Source organism: Sebastes fasciatus, chromosome 1, assembly GCF_043250625.1.
Source record: "Sebastes fasciatus isolate fSebFas1 chromosome 1, fSebFas1.pri, whole genome shotgun sequence".
Taxonomy (NCBI): Eukaryota; Metazoa; Chordata; class Actinopteri; order Perciformes; family Sebastidae; genus Sebastes; species Sebastes fasciatus.
Window position 1 is genome coordinate 45,143,688 of NC_133795.1, and position 26,193 is coordinate 45,169,880.

Genomic DNA, 26,193 nt, shown 5'->3' on the forward strand with positions numbered 1-26,193 from the left:
GTCCGCTCGTTAAGTGAACGCTCACCATTTTAATAACTTTTCATCCTCGAGGTCTTGAGATGGTCCTGACCAAATTTCAAATCGATATGATCAAATCTGTAGGAGGAGTTCGTTAAAGTACGCGGCCAATAAAACGCAAAAATGACATAAAAATCCAATATGGCCGACTTCTGGGTGGGCGGGGCTAATGAAACCCAATGAGGAATATGTTTCAAATGATGAGTGGGATATGCATACCAAATTTCATGAATATCGGATCAACTTTGACAAAGTTAAAATTTCAACGCGTTAGGGGGCGCTATAGAGCCGAATAAAAACACACTGGGCCTAATGGCTATGCAGTTACATAAAGTTCACAGGTGTCTATCATTTTGCCAAATTTTATGAGATTCCGAGTACCTAAAGGTATGTTCAAAATCTGAAAGACATAAGGGGGCGCTAGAGAGCCAACATGCCACGCCCAAGCAAAATTTCACCACTGAAATTAAGTAATTACTAGTTTGGATGTGTGTGTAAAGTTTCATAAATTTTTGTGCATCCTAAAGTCTTCAAATATGCGTTCGTAAATTCTAAAATCACGCAGGAAGTCCAACATGGCTGACTTCCTGTTTGCCGGAGAAATCTCAAAATCATTTAATCCAGGTATGAGGGCGTGAGCAACGACATACTTGAATTTCGTGAAGATCGAAGAAACTTTCTCGGAAAAACTGCGTACGTTAGGGGGCGCTATGGAGCCCCCTGGAGACACCCGAGCCCAGTCACTCCAGAACATTGAATTTCCCACCAGTTCTGACGCATACTCCACTTTTCGTGAGTTTTGGGGATGGCTAAGGTCGTCAAAAACGCGTTCTTGCAGCGGAAAAATAATAATAACGAGAGCTGCACGCAGCTATGAAAGGGCCCTCGCCCCTGCTCGCGGGTCGGGGTTGCTGGCGGGACGCCGACCGACGCGAAACCGAAACTCTGACGAGCGCCACGACGCCTGCCGCAAGGCTCTACGACAAGCGGTTCGCGAGTTATGAAGGGGGGCGTGGCTAATGTGTAGGGGGCGGGCATAACATTCACCAATGAAACAGGCACTCTCTGCTGAGTGATATGACACTTCCCACAAGACTCTACTACAAACGGTTCATGAGATATGAAAGGGGGCGGGGCTAATGTGTAGGGGGCGGGCATAACATTTACCAATGAAACATGAACTCTCTGCTGAGTGATATGACACTTCCCACAAGACTCTACTACAAACGGATCATGAGTTATGAAGGGGGGCGTGGCTAATGTTGGGGAATTTGGGGAAGATTGGACAATGTATCGTCAATTTACAACAACTTCCTGTTTTCTGTGGGCGCTATGTCAGTAGTATCTTAAGTCCTTTGTGATGAAAAGTTATCCAAAGAAATGTGTTGTTTGGGAAGTGTAGGATGAGCCTTAACAATAAACAAGGACACTGTAGGGAGTCGAACCCCATCCCTGTAAACAGAGAGTCCATCACCAGTGTCTTTTGCTTTTTGTGGCTAAATTGTTAGAAAAAGCAAAACCTGCATTACATTTATCAATGTTTAGCGTTTTTAAAATTCTTTTTAGAATGCACAATAGGCATGGGATCGAAAATAATTTGACTTATAGACAAGCTATTGTAATGCAGGACAATACATAAAGTAGATGTGTTAATTTGTTAGAATACTAACTATGTGATTGTAGTTGGACTAGCTCTATTTGTTATGTTTGTAAGTGAACATATGTGTAAAGTGCTTTACAGAAACATTGGGACAAAATGCAAAAGAACATTAAGAAATAATTAACAGTTATAAAAACATTAAAGATTAGAAAATAAAAACATGCTAAAAATAAAAGCTAGGATAGTAGCTAAAACAGATCATTATCTGGTTTAATTAAAGGTTTCTGGGAGCTTGTTCCAGATATTGAACATTCATGAGTCATAGAAACTGAATGTATTCATTATGTAAATCCTATAATATGTTGCGGATTAGAAATCCAGACAACAGTTGTGCATCAACTCGACAGGGATGAAGGCAACATTTGCATGTCGCCTCTTCCTATTTCAACTGTCAATACACAACTAAAATTACCTCTCCCTTTCTCAACCGTCTAAATATAACCCAAATTATTGGACACCATCTTACTCCTATAATATGTTGCGGATTAGAAATCCAGACAACAGTTATGCATCAACTCGACAGGGATGAAGGCAACATTTGCATGTCGCCTCTTCCTATTTCAACTGTCAATACACAACTAAAATTACCTCTCCCTTTCTCAACCGTCTAAATATAACCCAAATTATTGGACACCATCTTACTCCTATAATATGTTGCGGATTAGAAATCCAGACAACAGTTATGCATCAACTCGACAGGGATGAAGGCAACATTTGCATGTCGCCTCTTCCTATTTCAACTGTCAATACACAACTAAAATTACCTCTCCCTTTCTCAACCGTCTAAATATAACCCAAATTATTGGACACCATCTTACTCCTATAATATGTTGCGGATTAGAAATCCAGACAACAGTTATGCATCAACTCGACAGGGATGAAGGCAACATTTGCATGTCGCCTCTTCCTATTTCAACTGTCAATACACAACTAAAATTACCTCTCCCTTTCTCAACCGTCTAAATATAACCCAAATTATTGGACACCATCTTACTCCTATAATATGTTGCGGATTAGAAATCCAGACAACAGTTATGCATCAACTCGACAGGGATGAAGGCAACATTTGCATGTCGCCTCTTCCTATTTCAACTGTCAATACACAACCAAAATTACCTCTCCCTTTCTCAACCGTCTAAATATAACCCAAATTATTGGACACCATCTTACTCCTATAATATGTTGCGGATTAGAAATCCAGACAACAGTTATGCATCAACTCGACAGGGATGAAGGCAACATTTGCATGTCGCCTCTTCCTATTTCAACTGTCAATACACAACTAAAATTACCTCTCCCTTTCTCAACCGTCTAAATATAACCCAAATTATTGGACACCATCTTACTCCTATAATATGTTGCGGATTAGAAATCCAGACAACAGTTATGCATCAACTCGACAGGGATGAAGGCAACATTTGCATGTCGCCTCTTCCTATTTCAACTGTCAATACACAACTAAAATTACCTCTCCCTTTCTCAACCGTCTAAATATAACCCAAATTATTGGACACCATCTTACTCCTATAATATGTTGCGGATTAGAAATCCAGACAACAGTTATGCATCAACTCGACAGGGATGAAGGCAACATTTGCATGTCGCCTCTTCCTATTTCAACTGTCAATACACAACTAAAATTACCTCTCCCTTTCTCAACCGTCTAAATATAACCCAAATTATTGGACACCATCTTACTCCTATAATATGTTGCGGATTAGAAATCCAGACAACAGTTATGCATCAACTCGACAGGGATGAAGGCAACATTTGCATGTCGCCTCTTCCTATTTCAACTGTCAATACACAACTAAAATTACCTCTCCCTTTCTCAACCGTCTAAATATAACCCAAATTATTGGACACCATCTTACTCCTATAATATGTTGCGGATTAGAAATCCAGACAACAGTTATGCATCAACTCGACAGGGATGAAGGCAACATTTGCATGTCGCCTCTTCCTATTTCAACTGTCAATACACAACCAAAATTACCTCTCCCTTTCTCAACCGTCTAAATATAACCCAAATTATTGGACACCATCTTACTCCTATAATATGTTGCGGATTAGAAATCCAGACAACAGTTATGCATCAACTCGACAGGGATGAAGGCAACATTTGCATGTCGCCTCTTCCTATTTCAACTGTCAATACACAACTAAAATTACCTCTCCCTTTCTCAACCGTCTAAATATAACCCAAATTATTGGACACCATCTTACTCCTATAATATGTTGCGGATTAGAAATCCAGACAACAGTTATGCATCAACTCGACAGGGATGAAGGCAACATTTGCATGTCGCCTCTTCCTATTTCAACTGTCAATACACAACTAAAATTACCTCTCCCTTTCTCAACCGTCTAAATATAACCCAAATTATTGGACACCATCTTACTCCTATAATATGTTGCGGATTAGAAATCCAGACAACAGTTATGCATCAACTCGACAGGGATGAAGGCAACATTTGCATGTCGCCTCTTCCTATTTCAACTGTCAATACACAACTAAAATTACCTCTCCCTTTCTCAACCGTCTAAATATAACCCAAATTATTGGACACCATCTTACTCCTATAATATGTTGCGGATTAGAAATCCAGACAACAGTTATGCATCAACTCGACAGGGATGAAGGCAACATTTGCATGTCGCCTCTTCCTATTTCAACTGTCAATACACAACTAAAATTACCTCTCCCTTTCTCAACCGTCTAAATATAACCCAAATTATTGGACACCATCTTACTCCTATAATATGTTGCGGATTAGAAATCCAGACAACAGTTATGCATCAACTCGACAGGGATGAAGGCAACATTTGCATGTCGCCTCTTCCTATTTCAACTGTCAATACACAACCAAAATTACCTCTCCCTTTCTCAACCGTCTAAATATAACCCAAATTATTGGACACCATCTTACTCCTATAATATGTTGCGGATTAGAAATCCAGACAACAGTTATGCATCAACTCAACAGGGATGAAGGCAACATTTGCATGTCGCCTCTTCCTATTTCAACTGTCAATACGCAACTAAAATTACCTCTCCCTATCCTAAGTTAAAGGTCAGTCATGTTTGTGAAATGTACAATGAATGGCTTCATGTGTACTGAAATAAATAGGCACAACCTGTGTGTCACTATTATAATGGCTTGTGAATTTTATGTAGACATGATCAATCAATGTTCCACATTCTGTAGTGGGTTCTGTGACTGTCTGCATGTATCCTAAACTTGCCATGAAAGTTGACATTGACAATGACTTCAGTTCGTCGTGGTTGAAGTCTCCCAAAATTACAACATTGTCAGATGTCGAATGCAGAATGTCGCACAGCTGTTTCACATTCTTTTTGAATAAAGACAGCGGATATGTGGGTGGCCGGTAAAGCACCGCTACAATCATGTCTTCTCTGATGAAATGACAGCATATGCATTCTAGATTAACATTTGGTGTAGCAATGATTTTGTACTCCAAATGTTCCAGACAATAAATGCCAACACCTCCATGTTGCATTTCTTTGAATGATTTCAAAGTAGTGTCGTCTGTGTTGTATGCATAGCAACGTGGAGCGCTATGGAAAGTATACTTTTCAATAACAGTTTGGCTATCTGGTACACTTGCAGGTAGCCAAGTTTCTGTCACTGCAATACAACTGACACTACACGGCTGGACTGAAACTCTTAAGTCAGGCAAATGTCCACGTAAACTTTGCACATTGACTAGGAATGCTGTCAATAATTGACCTTTGTTTGCTAGCGTATTAGCTGAGGAAACAAATTTTGGCATTTGTGTAATGGAACTGTGAATGTTGTCTCTGCAATAAATTGCTTTCGCTGCAAAATCTTGGATGGTCAACCCAGTTAGTGTTTTGACACGGCTTAAAGCAACATATGCCTGACCTGCAGCAAAAATCTTCTTAAGCGAAACCACAGCTTCATCAACAGTTAAACCCTGCACTTTGTGTACTGTGCAAGCCCATGCTAATTTTAATGGGAATTGCCTACGTGACCCTCCCTTACTGCTAACCCTTTCTGTCTCCATATAAATTGGAGTAGCCAACCTATTTTCACTAGGTACTCGTTTAGACTGCCTTCTTTTTCGGCCTACATTTTCCTCATCAAAGTGCACTAACACAGCGCCGGCAACGGCATTGTTAACATTTGTGACAAGGTCGACTACAACCCCACAAACTCCATTAACCAATCCGTCAGACACATCGATGTTCTTCACCAACATCACACGTGCACCCTTTCCTAACATCAATTTTTGGGGTAAACAAGAACTGTACACCTTTGAGAAGTGCCCCCTTTTCAGCTCGAGACGTCCCGACGATTTATTCTTCTCAAAGTCCTGAGCCTCTAGACAAATGAGGTCTGGGCAGCACACATCCAACTGTTTGATATTGTGCTCATCCACTTGTGCATTTGTGGGGAAAATATGCAATGCAGAAGAGCCAACCCCAGTTTCACATTTTCTCAGCAAGTCAACATCACTAGCTTCAAGCAATGTGCCCTTAGCATGTGTACGCAACCTGTTGAGAAGTTCTGCGAAAGTAGAATTTTGCTGACGAACAATAGTCGTCAACTCAACGACAGCAAAATTGCCATTCCACAAATCAGTGGGAGTATTCTCCAAATACAATGGCTTTCCCCTTACCGGGCTCAGTTGGAAGAAGTCTCCTACTGCTATGATGCATACCTTACCAAAAGGCGAATGGTCACCAGTCTGCTTAATCTGTCTAAGCCTACCGTGAACATAAGCCAGCAAGTTATGGTCTACCATGGAAATCTCGTCAATTACCAATATCTGCAAATCAGATAAAGAAGCACGTATGGTATTGACTTTTTCCTCCCCTAAAGGCGTGTACGGTAGCTTCACATCTATTCCTATCGAGAAAGTGCTGTGGATTGTGCCAGCTCCTAAATTATATGCAGCAATCCCAGTTGGAGCAGTCAACAACATAGTGACTCTGTCCGGTGCACTCGCTACTTGCGACAGCAACCTAGTTGCTTCATAGTGAATAGCCCTAATCAGATGCGTCTTGCCTGTCCCAGCACCTCCTGTAATAAATACACGGAAAGGTTCTGGCTTCTGGCCACCGACTTTCTGAAGGCACCACTGTCTGACTTGATAAAAAACATCCCGTTGCTCGTCATTGAGAGATCGGAGTAGATTTAGTGCATCAGATCTGGGCATAACACAAACATGTGCCTCATACTGATTGAACTTATCACTACTCACGGCCAAGTCTGGAATAACATCAACATGTTCATTATCCACTTCTGGTTGCTCTCGAATTTCCTGTGCACATTCCAACTGCTCTAGCTGTTGCTCAGGGCACATTTCACACCACGCATCCTCAAGACCACCTGTGCCATTGAATACATTCTCAGCATGAGCAATGTCTTCGCCTTCCTTTTCGTACTTTTGCCTGTTGACATCAACTACAGCCTTAACATTTTCAACAATGCCATTGAATGTACACTGACCATTGTGATAATATTGTTCAAAAGTTTGATAGGCTGTTGGTTTCAAGTCAACATCCAAACGATAAGGTAGGAAAAGTTGCAAAATGCTTTGGAAGTATTTCTCAGAGTCGGAGTCTGGTTTGAAGCGCGCATATCGCACAACTGCTGGCTGCGTCTTCGTCCTCTTCCTAACAAAACCTAAATCCTTCCCCAGCTGGATTTTTTCTGTCGCCTTCTCCGTCTTGGCTAAAACCCGATACTCTGACACAAAAGTAGCTAAACACATCTCATTGAAGACGTTCTCCTCCGGCCTGGCTTTATAACGATCAACATGACTCGTCATCCACATATCCTGCTCACTGAGGTCCTTTGTCTGTGCTTTCTGCTGAAGTACCTTCAGGGGCAAACTCAAACGCGTAGAATTGTCTCCCGTAGGTATAAACATAACCTTACGAGAACATTCCTTGAGATGCATATTTGTCACCCTGTATACTGCCTCTTGTGCACACACATCGCGGTTGTGTAAATACACACTGCCCAACTTTTTCAAAGTGGCTTTGGCATCTGTATTACCTTGCTTAACCTCATTCTGAGCATTACTTAACAATAAGCCCATCTGACGTTCAGCTTTGGATATGTACGAAATAATGTACACAATGCAAGCATATGCGTCTACAATATATTGTATGTCCATGTTTGCATTCCAAGCCTTAAGCAGGTCTCTGTTGTATGGATTTACCCACACATCGGTAACTTCGCGTTTCAACACAACCTCAGATTTCTTAACTATGCATTCATATGCCGATTCAAACTTCTGCTGGTCAATACCTAGACTGTCAAACAACTGTGACACTGTAGTAAAGGCAGACTTTTCATCAGTTAATGCACATTTAACTGAAGACATTAGTTTACGAGCCTGCTCTTTGGTCAATTTCTCATGTTGTACAGAACAAGAACATGCATTGTCTGTACAATCACAAGTTTTCCCTGCAACATCTGCATCACTGACTCTGGGAATAAATGTGCGCTCACTAGGTGGTCTTGGGAAATTGAATCGGCATACCGTATTCTTCTTCCTGCACGTCTTTGAATGTCTCCTGCTATGCATTTGTACAGTTGAGACTATTTCAAGAAGTTCCTCATCATCATGTGGTAGTTCACATGTGATATATTTGTCAACAAATGTAACTACATCCTCATCACTCTGTCTATCAACTTGAGGGCTGTTTTCTATCCAGAAAATGGCATGAATGTGAGGACTCCCTCTCTGCTGAAACTCAACACGATAGAAATAATCTACCACTTTCCCTATTGGTTGACTAGGTGAAAATATGACATCCTTCAAAAAGGTATGCCATCTGTAGTCAAACATGCGAGCAGCAGTAACAGGGTTGCGTCGCAAAAGATCACATTTGGCTGCCCAGTCTAAATCTGCAGGATTCTCAATTCTACCCTCTTGATGCAACATACAACTTAACAAATTCCCCCATCTCATATCAGCTGATGAGAAAGAACAGAAGAAAGTAGGCAGACCGATCTGTCTTACCATTGCAAACAAATCCTTTTGGATCCCAGACCAAAAAGCAGGGGTGCCTCGAATTGGCTTCATAAACCTATATCCCTCATCATTCTGAAAGAATTGTTGCAAAGACTGGTTGTTATTCAGCATGGCAGCTGAGACTTTAGATGTACTATTCAAACTATGCCCCTTGCGTAAAGCTATTGAAATGTTGGATGAAACCTGATCCACTTCACTCATGTATTGGGCGTAGAAAATATATTCCAAATTTGTACCAAACCTGCCGTCGGCATTCAAGATGCGATTATTAACATAGCGTGACAAAGTCAATCTATTGTTACGGAAGTCATGATACGTAGGACTTCCCAACGGGAATAAAGTTGGGAAACTTTTTGCCTCATTAGTTTTATCTTGGAGGACTTGAACAGGGTTGTTACCCTCAGCAGGTGCAACATTTAAATTGTTGTCAAAGTGATCTAATATCTCCTGCCCTATGTCTATTGGCTGAAGGCATGTATCCATGAACATGCCATGTGATTGGCGATCATGTAAATTGTCTGCTTCAGCACTTGCCTCCCCTTCAGCATCCACATGCACAGCTTCATCGTTGTCTTGTTCAAAATCATTTAGCCAATCATTATTGAATGCTATATCTGCATAATATGGATTGGTCTTCTGCAAGTACAGCAAAGCTTGTCTAACATGATCTATATTGACATATTGATATTCGTAGTGTCCTTTATATGTCAATTTGCGTTTCAACTTCACACGCAAGAGAGAAACATCTGCGTCAGTCCTTGGTAAAACATCCGTTGTGCTAACAATATTGGATGGAACACAAGTGACTGGTCCATGAACGCCATTTTGTGCACCTTTAGGCAAGGCCAACATCTTCATAAAAGGAATGTGTAACGCAATCAAATGCTGTTCTAAACTATTAAGACAACTCAGCTCTGGAGGAATAGGATACAAATGCAAGTTATTAGCAATGCTCTCTGCTGGCATTGCACCTCGACGCAACTTAACATTGCAACAATGACAAATCCATAACTGACCTCTTGATGATTCTAACCACTTGCAAGGTACCTCACAATTAGTACACTTGTGCAAATAATCTTCTGTAATACACCTCTTGGCTACCGAAGAACTCTCCTTCTGCTGCAAGTAACTATCCTTGATACAAAGTCGTACTTGGTGCTGGAAAAGCAACCTATGACAAACGCAACATACATAGTCCGGACCACTTCTTACCTTCTCCTGAAACTCTCGCAACACAAAATCAAAGCTTTTCTTTCTCTCTTTGATTTCAATCGATTTCCGCCTATTAGCTGTTTTCAATGACAATCTGTGTTGCTCATCTACAGCATATTTATTAATGCTGGCTTTACGAAGAGACAACCTGTGCTCCTCATTCACAGCATATTTGTTGATGCTGGCTTTACGAGCAGACAACCTGTGCTTCTCATTAATAGCATATTTGTGGACGCTGGCTTTACGAGCAGACAACCTGTGCTTCTCATTAATAGCATATTTGTGGACGCTTGCTTTACGTGTAGACAACCTGTGCTTCTCATTAATAGCATATTTGTGGACGCTTGCTTTACGTGTAGACAACCTGTGCTTCTCATTAATAGCATATTTGTGGACGCTTGCTTTACGTGTAGACAACCTGTGCTTCTCATTAATAGCATATTTGTGGACGCTTGCTTTACGTGTAGACAACCTGTGCTTCTCATTAATAGCATATTTGTGGACGCTTGCTTTACATTTAGCCAATTTATGCTCCTCATCTACAGCATATTTCTGTGTACTGCTTTCCCTTAACTTCAAACCGTATGCGTCATTATCATAATATCTTTTTTTACATGCTTTTTGTTGCTTCTCTTTGTTAGATGCATCACGTTTATATTGCACCTTTATAGTTAAACGTTTCTTTGTAATAATATACTTAGATTTCTGGTAATAAGTAGATGGCTTTTTATCTGAATGAAAACTCTTTCTGTCTGTGGTCGCTAAATCAGACATACTGCCAATGTTGCTACAAGAGTCCAAATGTCTCCTTTTGCTTCCATATGTGTCCTCCCATTCATCTAAATCAGCAACATGCTTCCGTTTTGATGACATTCCACTGCCCTGATCAGCAACTGAACCTTCACTGAGGTCAATCATTTCAACACAACTGCTTCTATCACTCCTGGTTTGCATTGGTTTGAGCTGTTCTCGAATCGTACACAGATTATAGCAACCGGAATGCTGTTTTACACACACAACTGATTCATAATGATTCTGATTCTGATGCAGTAAATAAATTCCCTGCTCAGAAACTTGCTTGCCCATACATCTGTACTTCAACCACTTGCCACTAGAGTGTGTGTAGATATCTACACCCAGAAGGTTTGCTGCAGCCTGGATTTCCACCTCAGTTGCCCAGCTACCAACAAAATTCATTCTGGACTTGTTGATATAATCTGTCAACGAGCTGTAGTCCCTTCTTATCAAACTACCAAACAACAATTCGTTTTGCACCATGTGCTTCACGATTGCAAGCCTAAACTTGCGATGGGGTTTCTGGTTGCCACACACCGCTTGTGACAGAGCCCTAAAAAAACAATTGCCATCACCAACAATTTTGTCTGTACTGCATGGCTCACCCAAAGCACCGTATGATCCAGAGGGTACTTCACCTTGTTTCTCAAACGCAACATTTAACTGTTTGCACAATGTCTGAGAAACGTCTTTGGATAACACATTAAATTGAAAGCCTGTCATTGGGAATCCAATAACAGAACTGTCAACACAACAGACATCATCATCATCACTGACATCAACACTGACATCAACTACACCAGCATCAGATTCAGACTTGAATGTAAATGTGCTGTTAGATGAGGCCAATTGCTGCCTGTCCACCATGTCATCACTGACAACTACACCAGCATCAGATTCAAACTTGAATGTAAATGTGTTGCTAGATGAGGCCAATTGCTGCCTGTCCACCATGTCATCACTGAAATCAAGTACACCAGCATCAGATTCAAACTTGAATGTAAATGTGTTGCTAGATGAGGCCAATTGCTGCCTGTCCACCATGTCACCACTGACATCAAGTACACCAGCATCAGATTCAAACTCCACCATTGGATTCACAACAAGTCCTGTAATTTCAAATGGCCTCATGTCTGTGACTGCTTGTTTGCAAGGAGTCCAACTGTAGATAAGGGCACACACAGCATCTACTGTGGGGCGGTAGAAAACACTACTTTTGCCAGAATCGGTGGCCATGCCGAATGTGTTTCGTGCATGCGAGTCAAAAACAATATACTGTCCATCTTGACAAAAAATAGCACACGTCTTCCCATGTGCTGTAAAGAAACAGCGATCGTGTGATGCAAATACTTTCTTCAGGCCATCACTTAAGCTATAAGCAAATCCCTGGGTGAGAAGACTTCCTTCGTGAACATTCAAGTCTCCAGCTATAGGTTCACTGTATCGCAAGCCATATGGACGTCCTCTGTATGTGCATTTTTCTGGCAAGTCAGTTATCATGAGATATCCATTCTCTGACTTGTCAGATATCATGTCTTGTGTGTCAAGGAAAGAGTACAAATAGTTCCCTGCAATAACAACTTTGTCCAGCAGTTGAGAAGTCCATGTCACAACATTTTTCCCTTCATGCATGATCATAGCCGCCAAAGACATTGCTACACATTGCGTTCCTGCATTTTTACCAAAGCGAACATCTCCTTGATGGAAAGACCCTTTAACAAAACGATAATGATCTGTTTTTGCGTTTTCAACACCATCGCTCTTACCTTTGACGGATCTTGGTGTGCGCCGCATACGAACACCCGTCTCCGGCATCTACAATAAATGGGAAAAGATATATTCAGCAAAATAACATTGAAGTGTTGTTTTAAATTAGAATTTAAAGTACATTAACAATGACAAAGAAATAGCTTTGCATGGACCATTAAAAAAATAAAAATTCAAAAATTAAAAAAAATTGACATTTTTTATATTATTATTATTTATTATTCACACAAAGAGCATCTACCTCCTCAGGCTCAGGCTCAGGCTCAGGCTCAGGCACAGGCACGGCAGGGGATCGCCTTGCAGACACCTCCACGCTGGGTGTTGCCTTCACCTAGAAAAATACAGCAAAAGAAAAACAATTAAAGAATTGAATTTATACTACATTAACAATGGCAATGACATAGCTTTGAATGCACCATTAAAAACAAAAACATTTGTGATATACCTCGTCCGGAACCACCGCTTGGAGAGAACTGGTAGATGCGATCCTGGAAGGCACCTCCACAAAACTCGTTGCTGCCTCAACCTAGGCAAAAAAAAAAATTCAATGAACTTCACAAACAAAATATAACCATGTACCATTCATTGTTTCAGTTTACTATATACTACAAACGTATGCAAAAACATTGTCGCTGTTCTGCGACTCAAATTGTACAAGAAACAATTCCAAACAACACATACTGTATATGCATAGCAAAAAACACAAACCTGACGCTTTGCCAGGGTTCTCTGGGAGGCAGCAGCCCTCTGCTGATGTCCCACAGTCGGTTTCTAATGTAAGAAAAACAAGATTAGCTTTATGAAGCCATATTTGGGGTATAGCTCCATTTACACAACATAAACAGTCTTGACTCTTATTAATTTAGGAACAAGGAAACACTTTATAATTAGGCCTCAACCAACTGACAGAATTTGCATGCAAATTACCTTTTTGGGTTGTGGAACAGTACCCTCCACAGGGCTGGGAAGATGCGATGGAACAAGTTTGTCCATCGCATCCAACATGGCACTGCTAAACCTGACGGGTGTTAGCGGGATGAAACAGTCCCTCAGAACTGCCTGTGAAATAAAAATGCAGAAAGACTACTGTAGACAATTTGTCTTGTCAAAAAGCAACAATCAAACATATCCTAATCATTTAAGTTAAAGCATAATACAAATGTAACAAACCTGCTGCTGGACCATCCTCTTTCTGGGTGCACCATGTGATGGCTCAAGAAGCCCAGGTTGGCTCCTCTGTAATGACAAATAGCATAGATTGTATTAAAACAGGTACCCTTTGATCATTACTACGGTAAACTCTTTAGGAAATATCACTCCTTTCAAAAAGTCTCAACATACCTTCCCGCCCTGTCCAACAAGTGTCCAATCGTAAGGGTTCAGTCGACGTGGAACCTTGACCTCCCCCTTCACGACGACAGTTGGAGTGAACCTTGGCGGCGATGGTCTGGGAGAAACCTGTGGTGCGGGTGCTGGTGCTGGGCAGCACAGTTGCTGATAACAACAAAAATAATAATTGTATTTATGTAGCAGGTATTAAAAGCATTTACAATGTGCTTCACATATACAAGAAAACACACACATACAATAAAACTGTACCTACATAACACAAGATACATAGACAAGAATAAAAGCACACTATCAAGATATACAAAAGGAGAGGCAAATAGAGAGCATTTATAAAAAGGCTAACCTTGTAAGCAGCACCCCACAGTACATCCACAAGGATCTCCATTCCACCACGATCACTCAGGTGAATCTACAAAAACAAGCGCTAATTAATTTACAAAACAGATATTTTGCTCTCAATATGTATCTGCCATGAACTGAACTTGTAATATCAACTACAAAGAAGTGTACATAAAACTTTTACATTCGCCATGTCACAACAACATATTCCACTTACGCCATCTCCAGCCCACAGGTCAAGGCGGTGTAACGGAAAGTACTCGACCATGGAATAGTACTTCATGCCTAAAAAAAAAAGAAAACATCAGGAATTATTGAAATATCCGTACACAAATCTTAACTCTGTTTTTTGAAAATTACAAAACCACAATGACTTTTATGGAAATCATATGTATTCAATCAGTTTTTCTAAGAAGATATAACCCCTTACACATGTAACTGTACTTAAACTAAAATCTTTCATTAACATACCCATCCGTGCCGCCACGCGACGAAACTCCTGACGCATGAAGTCCTGCAGGGCCACCTCGACGTTAAGACGTGGAGGGAAGTCCAGAACAAAAACCTGGTACAAAGCAATCATTACATTATTATTATTTTTGACCAAATGTCAAACCCATTAAAACAAATAAACATTATTCTACAACAGCTCATACAACCACATTAATCCTAGTATCAGATACAATAATAATAAATGCAATGAAAAATAAGCCTACGTTAGGACAGCGCTCGGAGACAGTGGCCAGGAGCTTGCCAAAGTCTGCCCCTGCCTCCTCGATAGTCCGGCTCGAGGTGAGGTTGTTGCTCGGAGCCATGACACAGACTGCGTCGGGTGTCCGAGGCAGAACAGTATGCACCACCTCGGTCCTCAACACAGCCGCACAGGCCCCGGGCGTGGACATGGCACCGAAGGAGAGCCCTCCCTCCGGCATCTTCACAAACCCATCTACGATGGCACGTAGATGGGATGCTCCAACAAGCAGAACAAACTGGAACAACAGAAGGGATTTGTTTAGAATGAAAATCAAATTCCTCAGATCAAAGCATTTGTTCATAAAGTCAAAATTAATAATTCTACCTTCTTGTCTGGAGACTTGGCTGGAATGACCAATTTGTGCTTCCGCCCAGTGAAGGGGGAAATTGGCCACTTGAGCACAGCGTGACGGTAACCTGTACCGCGGCCTATTTATAAACAGACAAAGACACCAAGATAAAAGTTAATGGACCTTTAAAAATCATAAATTATCATGCAACGACAATAGACACCTTAAACATTTAACGAAAAAATGTTTGGCTACTTACGTGCTGGACTGGCGGTGCCAGGCTCCTGAGGTGGGAAAGCCACAGTGCGTCGCTCGGCCATCCGCATCTTGGCAGCCTCAGAACGCCGGTACGACTTGCCGCGAGGCATCTAAAAGTATGTAGGCACAACTGATTAATAATGACATTACAAGAAACTTTTAGCCTACAATTATATCTTTAGACACCAACTATAGCTAAGCAATAAATCATTTTTGAACACAAGTATACTCAAATTTGATGCATCAACCAAGAAAACCGTATTGCAGGCTGAAAAAAGCAAATATACACAACCAGGCCTTCAGTTAACAACACAGGCAGCACCGTGGATGCTAAGCTAGCGGTAGCTTAGCATCACATTCTGAATGCAACAACTTACAAAAAGCAAATATACACAACCAGGCCTTCAACACAACCAGGCCTTCAGTTAACAACACAGGCAGCGCCGTGTCTGCTAAGCTAACGCTAAGCTAGCGGTAGCTTAGCATCACATTCTGAATGCAACAGCTTACAAAAAGCAAATATACACAACCAGGCCTTCAACACAACCAGGCCTTCAGTTAACAACACAGGCAGCGCCGTGTCTGCTAAGCTAACGCTAAGCTAGCGGTAGCTTAGCATCACATTCTGAATGCAACAGCTTACAAAAAGCAAATATACACAACCAGGCCTTCAACACAACCAGGCCTTCAGTTAACAACACAGGCAGCGCCGTGTCTGCTAAGCTAACGCTAAGCTAGCGGTAGCTTAGCATCACATTCTGAATGCAACAGCTTACAAAAAGCAAATATACACAACCAGGCCTTCACAGCTAACAACACAGATGCTAACGTAGCACAGATGCTAACGTAGCACAAACACTGTAGAAAAAACGCAGAACCGTGGCTGCTAAGCGCTAAGCTAACGCTAAGCTAACGCTAAGCTAGCGAGGCAAAACTGTCGGTTAAGTTGAGAAAACTTTTCTTTTAACTCTAAACTATGAAAGAAGTACTTTAACCGCTTTAACTCTACATGTTGACTGTAATAATGCATTACTCTGAATAAAAACTCTGTTGTAAGTCTCCATACAGGTTCAGGTTTGAAAGCTGAGAGCAGCAGCCAACGGCGTGAAAACGCTCGTCCAATCAGGAGCCGAGTTCTTTGTTTAGCTAAGTTAGCTCTTAGCTCCGTTTAGCAAACAGGCCTCCTGGCTAACAGCTAACTAACGTTATAGTAACAGCACGACGAGACGTGCGAAGCAATAGTTGTTTACATACATACATACATACATACATATACAACTTTACATAACTTTACATGCACATTTTGTTACAGAAATACAGAAGTTAGCATGCTAACAAGCTAGCCACGGCATCATAACTTACCGTAGTACAGACGTCGGAAAGGAGCTAAATTAGCTCAGGGGTCAGTCGGTCAAAAGTCGGTCAAAAGTCGGTCTCTCACTTTCACTCGTTCAGTCTTTCACTCGTTCACTCTTTCAGTCTTACACTCGTGTAGTCTCAGTCTCTCTCTGTGTCTCTCGTTCTCTCTCTGTCTCGATAGATAGCTGTTTCTGGAAGTATGTCTCTGTCTCTGTCTCTCTCTCTCTGGTCTCTGGTCTCTGCACTGAGCAAATGGGACGAAGCAAATTCCGCGGCCTCTTTTTATACTAGAGCCGGATTCTGCCCGCAAGCGGAAGTTGTCAAAATAAAAGTCATTTCCGGTTGCGGTTCAGTACATGGAATCCTGTGATTTATTAATGGATTTAATTATAAAGGATTAACTGCATTTGAATGTATGTAATAACTCGTAAATAACTCAAAGGCAGTGATTACAGACAAAAATACTAAAATAAACAAGACCTAGCTCTTAAACCTACGTACCCCTCTTAGTGTCAGGCTGCTTCACTGACGGTGTGAGAAGGAGAGATACTGCAGGTCCCTTCTGCTGCTGCTCAGAGCTACAGTTAACACAGATTATAACTAGATGGTGAATCAGAAGACAACTAAACTATAAAACCTTTAATCTGTGATCTGTTTTCACTCCGGTATAAAACTCCAGTGATGCTGAGAGGTAAAGTTATCAGATCAGTCTGATCGGCAGCAGCGTCCAATCAGTAACTGATATCCAATAAGGGGGCGTGTCGGTCGGCAAGATAGACTTCCCAGGAGTGCCCACTGTTTTTACTGTCTACTCGGTTTGTAGCTTAGTATTTGGAGCTACAGAGAGCGCACCTATAGTTGTTGACAATGTTCACATTATTGCAGCAACACTTTGTTTTATGAGTCAAAAGGAAACCACACCCTCAAAAGTCCAGTCTCCAGAGTAATCAATGCTAAATACTGCCACCTAGTGACATTAAAAAAACACAACAGCACATAAAATTAGCTGCCTAAGGATGCAAATACATTTCAGTCTAAACTGACAATAAAGTTGTATAGTATCATTTAAGATGAACAGCCTGAACCCTGCCACTGAGGTAAAATTTAACTCATAAAATCATTTTTTTGTGGCTGTCACAGTACTGTCAATAAAATCATCACTGAAATTAGATAAGTTTATTACCGTTGGTGTACCAAAGCCAGCGATCATGTCGTATTAACTCTAGATGGAGAACATCAATACATGATATGAAATCATACTTTTTGTCTGCGTGTATGCTGTTTACTGTGCAACTGTCTGACTCTTGCAGCCAAAATCACTATCTGCTGATATTTCTGAAGATGTAGAGAAATAGCATCTCAAATGTGTGGTAGACGATTTCTGGACATACAGCATGATGCTAGCTTTGGGAAGAAATCCATCTGTTATTTACAATATATAATGTACATAATGTTCAATAACTATTACTTCTCTCTGTATCTTCCTCCTCCCTTTTATTATAAAGTATGGAAACGCTTAATCCATGGAGAAATACACCCAGCCTGCATTCAGAAACTGTGCCTTTGAAGAAAACAAAAAAAACACATGAAACAAATGAACAACATAAAAAATTTATTTACAAATATAGAAAAAAACAATTTAAAATTTATTCTCCTTCTTCTCCTTCATCTCCTCCTCCTCCTCCTTCTCCTCCTCCTCCTCCTTCTCCTCCTCCTCCTTCTCCTCCTCCTCCTCCATCTGTACAGACGCATCTGCCACTTCTGCACAAACGTAGACAAAAATACAAACACATTAAATGTGACATTGCCTTTTTTTCAAATTATTTGATAACACAATCAAACACAAAATATATTGACACTTTTTCTGGGGTGCAGCTCAAAAACAAATCAGATTAACACTGTAATATTATTACACAACCATAACGTTAGTTATATCTTTGACAACATGCAAACTAAAACTAAACATCAACTTACTAAACATCTATTTACTTACCGTCGCGCTCGAAGCAGGCCGAGGCCTGCGCCACCTCTGACTCCAGGAGGGAGCTCGCCAGTTTGGCCTTCGTGGCCTTGAGCTCCCTCTGGAGCAGCGACGCCTTGCGGTCCGCCGACCGCAACCGACGGACTTTCCGCACCAGGACCTCCATGGTCTGCGCATTGATGCGCAGGCTCTCCCTACGGAGGTCCTGGCGCGTCACCGCCGGATCTCCACATTTGTACTGTAAACAAAAGAATAAATGTACATATCAATCACATGAACAACTATTAGGCTTAAAATGCAAATTTCCTGCTTAAAAAGGTCAGAACAAATCATCATTACCACTCCTACATTAGTTAAAATTACCACAAATTAAATAGTGACATTCTTATACATGTGACATAAACGTATAAAAGACGAGTAATAACAACACAAATACCACTACATGTAATACTTACTGTGAAAAGTTGGAGGGCCTGCCTCACGGCCTCCACCTCTGGGTCATTTATTGTTGGGAATTTTGTGGGGCTGTCCATTTTCTGAAGAACAAAATTACACAGTACACAGTCAATCAACTAAACACAACCTTCAGCCAGGTCAGCCATCAGGAATTATGGGCAGGGAGACAGACTTTCCAAATTGGGCTAATGCTACTATTCCATCATACACTGATCTTAATTATTGTGTATTTGAATGAGTTTGCCTGCCTGATTTTAAACATGTAGCTAGTGAATTCTTGTAAAGTAGAATCAGGCTTCTAGTGTGTTATAGCCCACACAGTCTGTAATAGTTATTAATATTTAAAACCACGTCTATTCCTGACAGATCAGAACTTTTCTAATTTAGAGTCATAGACTTTATTTATTTTCTATTTATTGACACCTTCACTGTGGTTTATCAAGACATGCCACAATGATGGTTGCACTTTAGCTAGCTAATCCTAAAAGTGCAATGTCATCCTTTGTCATAATGGCATTATAGCAGATGAATAGATGTCTGACCCACGGTGAAATATAGTCTGGTCCGTGGGATAAAACACAGGACCGCGTGTAAAAACACACGCTATAAAACACTATAGAAAAAAATTGCTAGCTAGCTAACTAGTGTGTTTTTCACAGGACCTTATGTAAAAAACCCACTAGTTAGCTAGCACAGTGCTTCGTGTGTTGTTAGCATCTGTGCTACGTTAGCATCTGTGCTACGTTAGCATCTGTGCTACGTTAGCATCTGTGTTGTTGACTGTGAAGGCCTGTTTGTGTATATTTGCTTTTTTTAAGCTGGTGCTAGCGTGCTAGCTAGTGTGTTTTTCGCAGGACCGCATGTAAAAAAAACACTAGCTAGCTAGCTAGCTAGTTAATCCTACCATTATCTGTATGTGCATCCCTAATAAATGCATTCCTGAAACTGGCAGTAACACAGTGGGAAAACAAAGCCATAATCTCTTAACAACAACAACAAACACATAATAAAAATATAAACTAGTATAAAAACAATATACTCACGAATTCTGTGAAGCTCTGTCTTCTGTTGGTCATCTGCTATGATCTGTCTGGACCAACTCGCCACACCCAACCTTGACTGACGTCACCTGCAGCGCCCCTTGTGGATTGCAGTCGATATGACTGATATTGCTGTTTTGAACAACTATTTGATTAAGTCTATATAAATATGTATTTCATTTAAAAAAAATAATCTGATCTGTCATGTTTGTTTTGTATCATAATGTCATTGGTGTCACTGCAGTGTAATTGCATAGCTAACTTGCATCTTTATATCCTGAAATCAACTGTATTTCTTTCTGGATGATGCATCATTTTTGGCTGTTGTATCAGTTTTCATCAGTTACCATAACTATCTATAACGGAGCTTATAGTACATTTATATTTAGTTTAACTTTCATATATTACACATCCTACAACCACCAGCAATCTACAGTTGTAAACTTCAGGGTTACTAACCAATTCCAAAGTTGAGCCTATCTGACCATCTGAGTGCTTAAGATTCTGTAAAAAGTCTGTGTTGTGCCACGCCCCCTTTCATAACTCATGAACGGTTATTCCTACAGTCTTCTGGGAGGTGTCATATCACTCAGCAGAGAGTCCCTGTTTCATTGGTGAAGGTTATCACCGCCCCCTACACATTAGCTACGACAAACGGTTCACGAGTTATGAAGGGGGGCGTGGCTAATGTGTAGGGGGCGGGCATAACATTTACCAATGAAACAGGCACTCTCTGCTGAGTGATATGACACCTCCCGCAAGACTCTACGACAAACGGTTCCTGAGTTATGAAAGGGGGCGGGGCTAATGTGTAGGGGGCGGGCATAACATTTACCAATGAAACATGAACTCTCTGCTGAGTGATATGACACTTCCCACAAGACTCTACGACAAACGGATCATGAGTTATGAAAGGGGGCGGGGCTAATGTGTAGGGGGCGTGCATAACATTCACCAATGAAACAGGAACTCTCTGCTGAGTGATATGACACTTCCCACAAGACTCTACTACAAATGGTTCATGAGATATGAAAGGGGGCGGGGCTAATGTGTAGGGGGCGGGCATAACATTTACCAATGAAACATGAACTCTCTGCTGAGTGATATGACACTTCCCTCAAGACTCTACTACAAACGGTTCATGAGATATGAAAGGGGGCGGGGCTAATGTGTAGGGGGCGGGCATAACATTTACCAATGAAACAGGCACTCTCTGCTGAGTGATATGACACCTCCCGCAAGACTCTACGACAAACGGTTCATGAGTTATGAAAGGGGGCGGGGCTAATGTGTAGGGGGCGGGGCTGCCCTTAACGAATAAAACAGGAACTCTCTGCTGAGTGATATGACACCTCCCATAAGCCTGTACGACAAACGGTTCATGAGTTATGAAAGGGGGCGGGGCTAACGTCTTAGGGCGGGGCTATGAGTATAATTTTTCATATACATGTCCTCAAGACTGTACCACCATCATACCTGAGAAATCTGGGGCAGATCGGACTATGTACAGTTGAGTTACAATAACTCCCTGTTTCATGGCGAATGGCTCAAAATGGCCGCCACGCCACGGTCCGCTCGTTAAGTGAACACTCACCATTTTAATAACTTTTCATCTTCAAGGTCTTGAGATGGTCCTGACCAAATTTCAAATCGATATGATCAAATCTGTAGGAGGAGTTCGTTAAAGTACGCGGCCAATAAAACGCAAAAATGACATCAAAATCCAATATGGCCGACTTCTGGGTGGGCGGGGCTAATGAAACCCAATGAGGAATATGTTTCAAATGATGAGTGGGATATGCATACCAAATTTCATGAATATCGGATCAACTTTGACAAAGTTAAAATTTCAACGCGTTAGGGGGCGCTAGAGAGCCGAATAAAAACACACCGAGCCTAATGGCTATGCAGTTACATAAAGTTCACAGGTGTCTATCATTTTACCAAATTTTATGAGATTCCGAGTACCTAAAGGTATGTTCAAAATCTGAAAGACATAAGGGGGCGCTAGAGAGCCAACATGCCACGCCCAAGCAAAATTTCACCACTAAAATTAAGTAATTACTAGTTTGGATGTGTGTGTAAAGTTTCATAAATTTTTGTGCATCCTAAAGTCTTCAAATATACGTTCGTAAATTCTAAAATCACGCAGGAAGTCCAACATGGCTGACTTCCTGTTTGCCGGAGAAATCTCAAAATCATTTAATCCAGGTATGAGGGCGTGAGCAACGACATACTTGAATTTCGTGAAGATCGAAGAAACTTTCTCTGAAAAACTGCGTACTCTAGGGGGCGCTATTGAGCCCCCTGGAGACACCCGAGCCCAGTCACTCCAGAACATTGAATTTCCCACCAGTTCTGACGCATACTCCACTTTTCGTGAGTTTTGGGGATGGCTAAGGTCGTCAAAAACGCGTTCTTGCAGCGGAAAAATAATAATAATAATAATAATAATAATAATAATCTGCAGAAAAACAATAGGTTCCTTGCACTTCGTGCCAGGACACCGTTGGGTCCTGGCACTTTCGTGCTCGGGCCCTAACGAGAGCTGCACGCAGCTATGAAAGGGCCCTCGCCCCTGCTCGCGGGTCGGGGTTGCTGGCGGGACGCCGACCGACGCTGCCGGGCACCGCGAAACCGAAACTCTGACGAGCGCCACGACGCCTGCCGCAAGGCTCTACGACAAGCGGTTCACGAGTTATGAAGGGGGGCGTGGCTAATGTGTAGGGGGCGGGCATAACATTCACCAATGAAACAGGAACTCTCTGCTGAGTTATATGACACTTCCCACAAGACTCTACGACAAACGGATCATGAGTTATGAAAGGGGGCGGGGCTAATGTGTAGGGGGCGGGCATAACTTTCACCAATGAAACAGGCACTCTCTGCTGAGTGATATGACACCTCCCATAAGCCTGTTCGACAAACGGTTCATGAGATATGAAAGGGGGCGGGGCTAATGTGTAGGGGGCGGGCATAACATTTACCAATGAAACATGAACTCTCTGCTGAGTGATATGACACTTCCCTCAAGACTCTACTACAAACGGTTCATGAGTTATGAAAGGGGGCGGAGCTAATGTGTAGGGGGCGGGGCTACCCTTAACCAATAAAACAGGAACTCTCTGCTGAGTGATATGACACCTCCCGCAAGACTCTACGACAAACGGTTCATGAGTTATGAAAGGGGGCGGGGCTAATGTGTAGGGGGCGGGGCTACCCTTAACCAATAAAACATGAACTCTCTGCTGAGTGATATGACACATCCCGCAAGACTCTACGACAAACGGTTCATGATTTATGAAAGGGGGCGGGGCTAATGTGTAGGGGGTGGGGCTACCCTTAACGAATAAAACAGGAACTCTCTGCTGAGTGATATGACACCTCCCGCAAGACTCTACGACAAACGGTTCATGAGTTATGAAAGGGGGCGGGGCTAATGTGTAGGGGGCGGGGCTGCCCTTAACGAATAAAACAGGAACTCTCTGCTGAGTGATATGACACCTCCCATAAGCCTGTACGACAAACGGTTCATGAGTTATGAAAGGGGGCGGGGCTAACGTCTTAGGGCGGGGCTATGAGTATAATTTTTCATATACATGTCCTCAAGACTGTACCACCATCATACCTGAGAAATCTGGGGCAGATCGGACTATGTACAGTTGAGTTACAATAACTCCCTGTTTCATGGCGAATGGCTCAAAATGGCCGCCACGCCACGGTCCGCTCGTTAAGTGAACACTCACCATTTTAATAACTTTTCATCTTCAAGGTCTTGAGATGGTCCTGACCAAATTTCAAATCGATATGATCAAATCTGTAGGAGGAGTTCGTTAAAGTACGCGGCCAATAAAACGCAAAAATGACATCAAAATCCAATATGGCCGACTTCTGGGTGGGCGGGGCTAATGAAACCCAATGAGGAATATGTTTCAAATGATGAGTGGGATATGCATACCAAATTTCATGAATATCGGATCAACTTTGACAAAGTTAAAATTTCAACGCGTTAGGGGGCGCTAGAGAGCCGAATAAAAACACACCGAGCCTAATGGCTATGCAGTTACATAAAGTTCACAGGTGTCTATCATTTTACCAAATTTTATGAGATTCCGAGTACCTAAAGGTATGTTCAAAATCTGAAAGACATAAGGGGGCGCTAGAGAGCCAACATGCCACGCCCAAGCAAAATTTCACCACTAAAATTAAGTAATTACTAGTTTGGATGTGTGTGTAAAGTTTCATAAATTTTTGTGCATCCTAAAGTCTTCAAATATACGTTCGTAAATTCTAAAATCACGCAGGAAGTCCAACATGGCTGACTTCCTGTTTGCCGGAGAAATCTCAAAATCATTTAATCCAGGTATGAGGGCGTGAGCAACGACATACTTGAATTTCGTGAAGATCGAAGAAACTTTCTCTGAAAAACTGCGTACTCTAGGGGGCGCTATGGAGCCCCCTGGAGACACCCGAGCCCAGTCACTCCAGAACATTGAATTTCCCACCAGTTCTGACGCATACTCCACTTTTCGTGAGTTTTGGGGATGGCTAAGGTCGTCAAAAACGCGTTCTTGCAGCGGAAAAATAATAATAACGAGAGCTGCACGCAGCTATGAAAGGGCCCTCGCCCCTGCTCGCGGGTCGGGGTTGCTGGCGGGACGCCGACCGACGCGAAACCGAAACTCTGACGAGCGCCACGACGCCTGCCGCAAGGCTCTACGACAAGCGGTTCACGAGTTATGAAGGGGGGCGTGGCTAATGTGTAGGGGGCGGGCATAACATTCACCAATGAAACAGGAACTCTCTGCTGAGTTATATGACACTTCCCACAAGACTCTACTACAAACGGATCATGAGTTATGAAAGGGGGCGGGGCTAATGTGTAGGGGGCGGGCATAACATTTACCAATGAAACAGGCACTCTCTGCTGAGTGATATGACACCTCCCGCAAGACTCTACGACAAACGGTTCATGAGTTATGAAAGGGGGCGGGGCTAATGTGTAGGGGGCGGGCATAACCTTCACCAATGAAACATGAACTCTCTGCTGAGTGATATGACACCTCCCGCAAGACTCTACTACAAACGGTTCATGAGTTATGAAAGGGGGCGGGGCTAATGTGTAGGGGGCGGGCATAACATTCACCAATGAAACAGGCACTCTCTGCTGAGTGATATGACACTTCCCGCAAGACTCTACTACAAACGGATCATGAGTTATGAAAGGGGGCGGGGCTAATGTGTAGGGGGCGGGCATAACATTTACCAATGAAACAGGCACTCTCTGCTGAGTGATATGACACTTCCCACAAGACTCTACGACAAACGGATCATGAGATATGAAAGGGGGCGGGGCTAATGTGTAGGGGGCGGGCATAACATTTACCAATGAAACATGAACTCTCTGCTGAGTGATATGACACTTCCCACAAGACTCTACTATAAACGGTTCATGAGATATAAAAGGGGGCGGGGCTAACGTCTTAGGGTGGGGCTATGAGTATAATTTTTCATATACATGCCATCAGTACTGGAGCACCATCATACCTGAGAAATCTGGGGCAGATCGAACTATGTACTGTTGAGTTAGGGTTAACCCACTCTCTGCTGAGTGATATGACACATCCCACAAGACTCTACTATAAACGGTTCATGAGATATGAAAGGGGGCGGGGCTAACGTCTTAGGGCGGGGCTATGAGTATAATTTTTCATATACATGTCCTCAAGACTGTACCACCATCATACCTGAGAAATCTGGGGCAGATCGGACTATGTACAGTTGAGTTACAATAACTGGCGAATGGCTCAAAATGGCCGCCACGCCACGGTCCGCTCGTTAAGTGAACGCTCACCATTTTAATAACTTTTCATCCTCAAG

At 42.1% G+C, this 26,193-nt stretch overlaps 1 protein-coding gene across 1 annotated transcript; it reads right to left on the reverse strand.

The window, feature by feature from the left end:
- Positions 1-7,511: 7,511 nt before the first annotated feature.
- LOC141776662 (uncharacterized) lies at positions 7,512-19,888 on the reverse strand. Its single transcript, XM_074650407.1, has 15 exons — positions 19,273-19,888; positions 18,830-19,055; positions 15,255-15,358; positions 14,893-15,165; positions 14,648-14,741; positions 14,394-14,461; positions 14,181-14,246; positions 13,829-13,981; positions 13,658-13,723; positions 13,415-13,546; positions 13,196-13,258; positions 12,933-13,013; positions 12,729-12,818; positions 11,326-12,535; positions 7,512-7,549 (listed from the first exon to the last, which is right to left on the reverse strand). The coding sequence occupies exons 1-15, from the start codon at positions 19,348-19,350 to the stop codon at positions 7,512-7,514; spliced, it is 2,742 nt and encodes a 913-aa protein (XP_074506508.1). The 5' UTR covers positions 19,351-19,888.
- Positions 19,889-26,193: the final 6,305 nt, after the last annotated feature.